This window comes from Thunnus maccoyii, chromosome 15 (genome assembly GCF_910596095.1).
Source record: "Thunnus maccoyii chromosome 15, fThuMac1.1, whole genome shotgun sequence".
NCBI lineage: Eukaryota > Metazoa > Chordata > Actinopteri > Scombriformes > Scombridae > Thunnus > Thunnus maccoyii.
In genome coordinates this window covers 18,786,800-18,797,664 of record NC_056547.1, presented here as the reverse complement: position 1 = coordinate 18,797,664, position 10,865 = coordinate 18,786,800, and the positions used below count along the sequence as shown (strand labels likewise).

General features: G+C 40.1%; 1 protein-coding gene across 2 annotated transcripts; it reads right to left on the bottom strand.

Annotated features, from left to right (window-relative positions):
* Nucleotides 1–1,198: 1,198 nt before the first annotated feature.
* mrpl3 (mitochondrial ribosomal protein L3) lies at nt 1,199–10,275 on the bottom strand. Of its 2 annotated transcripts, XM_042434549.1 has the most exons (11): nt 10,049–10,275; nt 9,605–9,662; nt 8,252–8,433; nt 8,067–8,158; nt 6,599–6,697; nt 4,553–4,652; nt 4,346–4,406; nt 4,023–4,134; nt 3,801–3,878; nt 3,597–3,674; nt 1,199–1,456 (listed from the first exon to the last, which is right to left on the bottom strand). In XM_042434549.1, the coding sequence occupies exons 3-11, from the start codon at nt 8,346–8,348 to the stop codon at nt 1,307–1,309; spliced, it is 867 nt and encodes a 288-aa protein (XP_042290483.1). In that variant the 5' UTR covers nt 8,349–8,433; nt 9,605–9,662; nt 10,049–10,275; the 3' UTR covers nt 1,199–1,306. The 2 variants fall into 2 exon arrangements, with proteins under 2 accessions (XP_042290483.1, XP_042290481.1); XM_042434547.1 differs by lacking the exon at nt 9,605–9,662 and having other exon boundaries at nt 10,049–10,274.
* Between the last annotated feature and the right edge of the window lie 590 nt (nt 10,276–10,865).

The window sequence follows — 10,865 nt, the reverse complement described above, 5'->3', positions numbered from 1 at the left end:
CTGCTTTAACAGGCAGCGACCCCCCCTTTTACACCCCCCTCCCTCCCCCCTTCACTCCCCCTCCTCTCCTCTTGTCCACCCCCACAAGAGCCTGATGATGTGCAGGCTCCACAGAGCAGGACTTTCAAACGATATCATTACCATTTCAAAGAACCTGCTGCTGCCTTATGAACCTACAAGCTGTGGCATGTTATATAGAGCAGGACGCTGTTCGCCACAACCTGCACCATCACCTTGCATCTTTTTTTTTTTTAAATCTAGTCAACTAGTTACGCATTTCTGATTCTTGTTGCGTGTTGCTTCAATTAGGGGGGAAAAAAGCATTGATGCTGTGTGCATCCGCAGTTGTTTCGGGGTATCCTGTGAGGCATCACTGCTGCTTGTCAGCGTTACAAACAAAAGCCTGCTGTCAATTACATGGCAGATATAAAGCAGGGACGAACATAGAGAGAGAGAGAGAGAGAGAGAGAGAGAGAGAGAGGGAGTGAACAGGCCTCTGAGGATACATTTACACTAAACAGAGTCCAACACTTTGAAGGACATGATTCTCATTTAAGGAAGGGTCCACACAGTGCAGGAGGGGATCTGTCAGACCCCCAGCTTGAGGTTTTCTCATTTAAATACTGCTGAACACAAAGACACACACAGACTTAAACACCCAGCGGTTCCTGCTGCAACATTAATGTCCTCATTTATCCTCTTATGCACAAATGTCAACCTTTGTCAGCCTCCATCCCCTCCTCTCCCCTTTTAGTCGCTCTCCACTCCTTCACCGGCTCATCTCTCCCCTTCTTTTCCTGCCTTTGTATTTGCTTCCATGGCTTATAGTCCATTCATTCCTCCACCCCTACCTGCAAACCCTTTTTTCCTCCTCTGTCTGTATTCCCGTCACTGTTTCACTCGGCTTTCTGCAACTCTTTGTATCCAGCTCACCCCTCCTCCTCCTCCTCCCTTCTCCTATCTTGTGTCCTGCATAGATATTGCACATTTCTCCACCATATCTGCCTCTCTCTCTCATTTTGTTTCATTGTCTTTTTTTCCCCCCTTTCTCTTACTGCTTGGGGATCCTCTAGTGACATCATCACTCCTACAGTTACCATGGTTTCAGGAGAAAGGGACTGTAATAACTGTTTGGAATAAACAGACAGTTTCGGTGCTTTTGTATTACTGACGAAAAAATACGAAATGTGGCTCAAGATGTTTTGAGGAATTACGCTTTATTACAGGATCCAGGTACAGTTTGCAGGTTTAGGTGTAAATGTGACGTGTGTGTGTGTGTGTGTGTGTGTGTGTGTGTGTTGTGTAGTCAGGTGAGGGTTAACGATGGCTCTGTGTGAACGAACAGGTTGTCATCGTAAAGGTCTTCATCAAGGTCGCCATCCTCTTCTGTGAAGTAGGTGGGGAAAGGAGGGCTGAGCAGGGTGGAGCTCCTAGTCGGCAGCGTAGTGTCCCTCACCTGGAACACACACAAACACACATAATAAGTGATGCTGAGAGGCAGAAGTCAACTTCACTGCTGTTACCAATCCCCAAAATAAAAGGGTCAGAGCATGTAAGCGTGACTGTGCATGTGCTCGAGTTACTGAACTAGAACACGTTTTGCTCGGCTCTCATTTGAAAGGAGGAGAGGCTTGTTTTGGTTTGGGGTTGAGGATTAACAGGTGGGTCAAAGGCTAAGTTTTAGGGTAAGAATTTGTAAGAACACCAATTTACAAATAGAGCAACATAAAAACACACATATACACACAGACACTAGTGCACAGTGTCAGGAAATATGTGACATACTGGGCTGTGCAGCAAACATTACAGTGAGGATGTGTTGTAATAGCTGTGAGAACACACTCGTCTTAATGCTGAAACTATTTATCAAACCAAAATTTGTTGCCAACAACTTTGATAGTTTATTTTCCAAAAATATCCAACCTCCCCTGGTTCCAGCTTCTCAAATGTGAGGATTTACTGCTTTTCTGTTTTATTTCATTCTAAATTGAATATCTTTGGGTTTTGGACTGTTGGTAGAAGAAAACAAGCATTTTGAAGATGTCATGTAAGGCTGAATTATTCTTTGATTAAATCATCAGTTTTCAAATATTTTGTCATGTTTCAACATTTTCTGTCAGAAAAATATTCATACAGCCCATATTAAGGAATCTACTGATAAAACCAGCCAAGTTTTTTTTTAATGTTCAGATGAATTTAGAAATGTTTTTTTAAGGGACTGCAGATGAAAATTAGCTGTAAGCTAACTCTGGCACAGTGCATCAACTGGTAACTGGTAACATTTATGTTACCAGTTGATGCACATATACATGGTCTCTTACAAATAAAATAAATAATATATATATAAAAAAGATTAATGTTAGCGAAATAGCCCTACAAGGATCAGCATTTGTTTAGTGTTCCAACATTAATCATTTTCATTCAGCGTTAGTCTTGCTCAGCCACGCCTCCCTGCAGTAGCTCTATGAACCGGGGCCTTCTCCGTTGACGCCCTCACCTTCTGGATCTCTCCCCATGGACATGAAACGCTTTGCAACCCTCCCCAATTTTAACAACGCTCTCCAAACCCACCAACACTTTCAACTAATGCTCAGCTCTTAGTCTGTTAATTTTAAATGAAACTGTCTTTCTTGTTTTTTATTCTCTTTTACCACATTTGTTTGCTACTTTTAACAGTCTTTCCTTCTGCTCTGTTGTTGTGTGTAACTTCTATTTTCCATTTCATTTATCTATGTAAAGTGTCTCTGAGTGCCTTTTAAAAGCGTTGTATGAATAAAATGTATTATTATATTATCTTATCTATGTCTCCCAGGGGCCCTGCCCCCCTGTTTGAGAACCACTTGGCTAAATGATTAATCAATAAACTGTGAAAATGATCAACAGATAATTTGATAATGAAAATCATAACTAGTAGCAGCCTTAGTCTTAATTTCAATAAAAAATGACTGTTCCTCATTTTGCATAGAGACATTAGAGCCATACAGAATAATAAAAACAAAGAATCACGGACAAACATTAACCTGCATTTGTACCCTTTAGTGTAATATAATCCGAAGTGCATTAAAGTATGTGTGTGTGTGTGTGTGTGTGTGTGTATGTGTGTGTGTGTGTAAGAGAGGGCTGAGCTGGGTGAAATGCAGTCTACATTTGTATTCATTATCACTTGTCTGCAAAACAAATAATAGGCTGCGAACACGCGAACACACACACACACACACACACACACACACACACACACACACACACACACACACACACACACACACACACACACACACACACACACACACAGCAAGCACAACATGCTGAGTATGGAGATGGATGCTCTTGATATTACTAACATCATTAAGGTGCATGCTCCCGTTCCCTCCCAGAAAAACACACAAACAGATGCATACAGACACACACACACACACACACACACACACACACTGCTGACCCAGCACAGTGCCAATGAAGATGGATCACACTGTCTTGCAGGTGTGACGGTGCTTTACAGGTGCAAGGTCACCCTTCCCTGTCACAACACTGAGCATACTGGGGTCGACCTTCGACTTAACGCTTCACTCTGAGTGTGTGTGTATGATTGTTTTTACCTTCAGTAAGCAGTTCTTGTGGCCGGGGACAGAGCCGTTAACATACAGCACATTATACTTTGTATTGACCCTCCATATCTGGAAGAGAGAGAGACGGAGAGGAGGCTGATGAAAGAATATTGAACTGAAATTGCAGTCAAGGACGAACAACTTCACAGCTACGTCTGTGTGCATGTGAATGTGTGTCCTTGTGAGAGTGTGTACCTTCAGTCCGTAAGCAGTGATGTCGGTGTTGCCCATTCTACCGGGCATCTTCTTCCCTTTGAAAACTTTGGCTGGATCCTAGAGACAGATGATTAATAACACACATGCTCACGTTAATGGATTATGGGAACCCGATTTTTGTACCTCGCACGGATGAGCATCTCACTCTGTGTGTCTGTGTCTGTGTCTGTGTGTGTGTGTGTGTGTGTGTGTGTGTCTTACTCCTCCAGGTCCAGAAGCTCCTGGTCTACGATGAGTTTTGGTTTGGCCGTGGCTGGCTGGCTGGCCTTTAAACCCCCATCGCTTCATTACACCTTGAAAACCTTTGCCAATGCTACGCACACACACAAGAAAATGCATGTGCACACATTCAGATTTAATGATGTATACATATACATATATATATATATATATATATATAAATAAAGGGAAACTGATCTATCTTCAGAATATTATGCTGGAGATGAGAGAGGGCAAGAAGTAGAAAAGGAAGCCAATATGAGCGAGCGCCAGCAAGGCGGGAAAACTGGCAGAACAGAACTTACGATTTGGCTGTGACGTCCACATATTGGCCTGGACGGAAATGTGCTGCATACAGAGGAGTGCCTGAAAACACAACAAATACGAATACATTAAAAACTTGGACAAAATTTGTCGTTCTGGCCAGCATCAGATGTAGGAGTCCGCTGTGTGACCCGGCCGGTGCAGTGGATGAGTATTTCTTTAAGTGTAATGCATGTGTGTGTGCGTACCTGGCTTGATGAGGGCATTGTCTGAGACTTTAAAGGTGGTGACTTTCTGTTTTGGAGGCACTCCTGCATTTCTGAACATCTCCATTTCCTTTTCAGACCTCTGTCAAGTCAGAGAGATGGAAAGAAAGAATGAAACGTAAGGATGGAGGAGAGGAAAGAAAGTGATATAAAAGAACGAGCAGAGAGCAGCAGTTGGACTTTTGGCATTTTTAAAATTAACTGTGGGTCTGTTATGACTGTACAGGAGCCAAACACAAACGCACGCACGCGCAGGCAGGCGTACGCACGCGCACTTGGCAGCGAGAGCCTCTGACATTTGCTTTCGCTCGGCTCGCTCTCATCTCAGCCCCTCTAGTCACTAAACTCTTTCTCTCCCCTTCTGTTGACGGAAAAAAATCAGCCTACCAAAGCTGCTCCTTCCAACAAACTCTGAAGCGTGATGGGGCTGTGTGAGAGGATTTCAAAACAACTCAACAAGTGAAACCCTGACACCGGCCCAAACAAGCATCCGTCAAGACTCAATGAATAAATTACACCTTAACCTATTCGTCCTCGTTCTTTTATCTGAAAAAGATGGATGTAACGTTTAAATTCCTCTTCATACATAATAAGAGACGCTGTTCTTAACACAAGTATCCTCAACATGTTTTGTCTTTAAAACAGGAGGAAGATAGTCAGCAGGCTCACAGAACAAGCTGAAGAGTCACTCTGCTGTCTGTCACCTCAGTTTTCAGTGGTCTCGGGCAACGATGAGACCTTTGAGTTTATTACAAGCATGAAAGACGCTCTCTATATGAAGAGGGGTTGTCATTGTTGGTGGGACAAAGCTGTTATGAAATCTATCGGACCCCAGCTTAGATGAAATATACTCACTGACGGTTAGTGGGTGAGTATCATTTCCTGACTATGGACTTGTATTCATAACAGGTCTTGGTATTGGGAGGCCTGATATGAGCTCCATGCTAAATGGGAGTGACAAAATCCAGTTACGTGCCCATAAAGCTGTCATGCTGATTTGATTTTTTGCATGATTATGAAACACAGCCCGAGCTGAACTGAGCAAAAACGTGAGCGTGTGTGCAGTATGGTGTGTACAGTATGGATGAGCAATGTTTTGATTAAACTGTTAAATCATATGTGTGACATATGATTTATGTGATTTTTGTATGATCAAATGCTGTAATTCAGTACATTCAACAGTTCATAAAATCATCAGTTTCAGCTCTATTTCTAATTCATGTGATATTAATACGTATACAAGTAGTAATAATAATGTTCATTTATTTTCTCTGTTGTTCTGTTTTAATCAGAAGGCCTATTTTATTTTTAAACAAAAAGGTACTTTGCAGCTTTTTTGTAGAGTCAGGATCATGATGTGGAAATGTGACTGTGGCTCAGCTCTTGTGTAAACACACGACTCAGCTCGGCTGAACCAAATAAACAAGCTTAATGAAAGCCCAAAAATCTGAGGGAATTACTGTTGTCGAGTAATGCTGGCCATTTTTCAAGACATTGGAAGATAAAAATAAAGCACACTTAAACGATTAAATGACATGTCTGTTCCAGGACAGCTGCTGATTACAAACACTGCGGTCCATTACTGAACACAAAAATGATTTTACATACTATTTCCTTTCTTTTTTCCAAAAAATTCCATATTGAGCAAGACACTTTTACACCTCTTGCAGTCTCAGTGAGACTATGCAACTTTTGAGAGAAAAATGAACACATTCTTCCTCTTACAAATGAAAAGTTGAATTATAAAGCAATTAAACACACAGTTTCCTAAATTTATTATAGTCAGTTTTACATGTTTCACATCAGCCCTCTTGTTGTTGCTTGTGCCTCTGGTACATTTCGATTTTCTACAATTATCTTTTTAGGTTTATTACTTATTGAAAATGTAACAAATGTAATGCTTTCCTAAATATAATTTCTCAAATAAAATTGAGCCAGACAAACTGAGCTAAATTAAAGCTAAAAGATTAGATACCCTAAAATGTCAACACACTAGTATTTCTAATAACATTAACGACAATTTCTTACATGGAATGGTGATATGTTTTTTCCTCCAACGATAAGAGCGGCAGTGTGTCCATCATATTCTTCTTTAGACAGGTGCTTTATTACATGGCAGTCCTGAACCTGAAAAAAAAAAAACCCCACAGATGCTTGATTCAAAATCAGAAGCAACAATATAAACAGATAAGCAATTAGATGAAAGTCCCTGTTGTAAAACATGTTAATATTAGGTTACAGAGTTAATTCATGATACCTCACTATCATGATTTTTTGGCCAAATACAGTAGGATGAAATCACACATTTTGCATTTCACCATACATTGCAAATAACCCATGACACATTAGGAATGCTGTGTTACTGAACTCTACCCCTACCGTTAACAAATCTTAAATCTAACCTCTACTGTATTTATTCACTGCATTATGACACACTTTCAGTTTCCAAAGTGGTGGGAGTACTGTACTCTGGAAATGTAAAAAGTTAAATGCTCTACTTTTCATCAAGTACAGACCTAACTGTCTCAGCTGAAAAGGAAGAATGACTAAATGTGACAAAAGTCAATCAGCAGATGAGGATAGAAATTTCTGTATGGCCTTTTGAAATTAAGTCAAGTTCATGACATAAAAATGTTATTATTGACATCTGTACAGGAGCCAAACACACACACACACACACACGCAGGCAGGCAGGCAGGCATACGCGCACACACACTTGGCAGCAAGCGTCTCTGACATTTGCTTTCGCTCGGCTCGCTCTCATCTCAGCCCCTCCAGTCACTCTAAACTCTCTCTCCCCTTCTGTTGACTGAAAATCAGCCTGCCAAATCTTCTCACGCAGACAAACTCTGCCTCTGACTGAAGCGTGATGGAGCTGTGTGTGAGGATTTCAGAACAACTTCACCTTGGACAAGTGAAACCCTGACATCGGCCCATCAGGCATCCATCAAGAGTCAATGAATAAATTACACCTTTACGTCTATCCATCCTCGTTCTTTCATCCTAAAAAGATAAATGTAACGTTTAAATTCCTCCTCATACATACTAAGAGGCACTACTCTTAACAGAACTATCCTCAACATGTTTTCTTTGAAACAGTCTACCCTCTTTGGGGGGAGATAGTAGGTAGGTTCACAGAATAGTGAAGAGTCAATCTGCTGTCTGTCACCTCAGTTTTCAGCAGTCTGAAATCTGTGAGCTGAATAAAACTGAATATATCCGGTTGACACATTGCTGTAAGGAAGAAATAGGTTGCTGAGGAACACTGGAGCATTGCTAAGATTAAAGCTTGCAGGTGAGATTTAAATGTGTTCAATATTTGTATTTTCCCCCACCTGCCGCTGAACAGTCCAATTTATTTGATCTGACCTGCTGGTCATTTTATTATGGATGACAAACACACATTATCATTCCTGAGGACTGTAGTTGAGGCAGTTATGATGCAACGCGAAAATGCAACAGAAAAAGCAGGCAGGTGTGCGTGTCTGTCCGTTACCTGCAGCATCGTGACTACATGTCTTTCTCCTGTTTTTGTCCAGACGGGAGCCATCCCCAACTTCACAGCTACTAACCCGACTCTTCGACTTCCTAAAAAGAAGACAGATTAAAGGACAGTAAGAGCGAGAGCCTGTAGGAGGAGGACTTAAGATGGACACAGCTCTCTCTAATCGTGACACCTACCCTCTGTCCACTCATTTCGCGGCCAGGGTTCGTCTTTGAGTGGGTTGAGCTTTTCAGCTGTCTGTCTTCGGTATTCCTCTGCGATGCTCTTCCTCATGTACTCCTGGTTCTCGTCTGTGAGGTGTTCTTCAAACCATGTTGTGGTCTTTACTGTCCTAATACAACCCAGTGACTGGACAGGGCTGCAAGAGAAAGATGTCAACAGGTTGCAGTTATTTTCCAGTAAGATCATCACTTTCCTCAAGAATTACGCTAATAATGGCCAGACACAGGTAACTGCATGGCAGTACAAGTTTACCACATACATACATATGTAGATATCTGTTTTAGGGTTGCCACTACATAATTTTTCTTTCTGATTAATCTCACGACTCAATCAAGCATTTATAAAAATCATGTCAATAAAAAGACAGAAATATGAAATATGCTCATCATGATTCCAAATGAGGTGACGATTTTGAATTGTCCGTTTTATCCAACAAACAGTTCCTAACCCAGAAATACTTGTTTTACAATCATATACAACAGATAGAAGAAGCAAATCCTAACATTTGTGAAGCAGGAAGCAGCAAATATTTTTCTTTGATAAATTAATTAAATTCTTATTATCACAATTGTTCTTGATTAAATCTGACAATTTAACTTATTGGTTAATCAGCAAATCATTTCAGCCCTAATTTATTTATTTTCCTGCATGACCTACACTGACTAAAATGTAGCCCTGTTGCTTCAGATCTCATCAGTCCAGTTATTGTAGGTTTCTAAGCTGATCACATTACAAATCAAACTGCTGCTATAGTCAGTGCAGCCACAGTGATGTCCTTGCTTAGGAGTAACAGGAGGATTCACAGATGGAGTTGTAAGGCTGCACAATTAATTTAAATCATATTGAAATATGGATGAGTGCAATATCCAAATCGCAGCAGCTGCAATTTTTTGATAAAGGTGAAATGTGACAGTATAACATTATAAATGAAGTATGCTCTGGCCTACAAATCATACATGATGGTTTGGTGCAGACCCCAGCACAAATCACTTCATCCTTATTTTACTAGTTTTTTTCCAGTTAAAATGACAATTATTGTGCAAAAATGTGTGCACTCACACTAAAATTGCAAATATTATCCCAATTGCAAAATATTGGCAATATGATTTTTTTTAACCATATCGTGTAGCCCTAGAATTTTGACATTTTAGCTGCAAAAATGTCACTGCTCAATGTCGAGTTAAAGACTGAAATCCTGGGGGACTTTGGTCATATTACGTCTAATTAGTATAAGTGTAGTCACTGTGAATGTATTATCATTTATTATTTTAAGTCCTAGTGTAGATGACTATAAGAGCATTCCTCACTTGTTGCTGTACTGTTAAAGGCACTGTGGAGTCTTTCATCAGTTATTATGCTGTGTAACTGTAATAGAAGAGGGCAATTATAAAATATTACATCTCAATTATATTCATGCGATGAAAATACTACAAAAATGCAAAAAAAAACTATTAATTATTAAATCATTAGAAACCACTAATCTAGAAGAACTGCAGGAAATATGAGCAATTACATCGTAACCAATCAAAACATATCAGCTAATAACTGACGACGTCATTAATTACAAGAGCCAATTTACTTCATTACTTTTCTAATGACAACATTACAACGTTAGTGAACATTTTTTAGCAGATTTAAAGTCACGGGTAAAGACAGAAGGGTCATTACTAAATTAAACTGGAATATCATACCAATATTTGACTAAAATAACTCAGTATAGCTACTAATGTTACTCCAGTTACGTTAGTCACCTTTCAGCTGCTGCTCGGAGAGAAATGACTCGACTTCCCCGCAGAAGAAGAAACCGACAGCTCCACGCCGCCATCCTGCTCTGTACACTACACACTTATATATATAACTTCATATATTACACACACATATATATAAAAGAACTGTATTCAGGAGGACATATGCGCAGCCATGCCTTCGTTTTCTTCCTGTTCTAAATGTCACCCTGAGTATTTCCGGTACATGACAAAAAACGTTCCGCTGCACACAGGCTCATGACAAAGGTTCCGCATACGTCTAATAGCTACAAAACACCCAACATTATGTTTACGATGATCTTGTAATATAATATAAAGCGTACCGGTGATTATGGTTTGATACACATGATCAAACAATATTGACAAAAACAAGGTCCATTTAGTAGCTGTTCTGGGGGAGCTTTTACCATATTACATGACCTTCATCAACTGATGGAGATTTTCTATCATGATGGAACTGTAGATGTTCAAGTTTCCATTTTTCCTGATCACTTTAAGGACTTAGTGATAGTGACTTAAAAGATGAGCACCAAAGTTTATTCTTGACCTTGAAAACAGCAGTTGACAAAAGCAATCTCACACCATGTACCACTCAGGTACATGTGATGTATCTGATACATGTGTTTAAATCTAGCAATTGTCAAGTGGAAAAAGCCTTATACATTTGAAACTCCTTTTTGACAGTGGCCTGGATTAGTAGAACATACCTTGTCTAAGAATCAGTGTGCCATTTAATGATATCAAACTTTGTACCTTAGAGGATTATGTGCTTTTAAAGGTTTTTAGTTTGACTTCTCCAGTC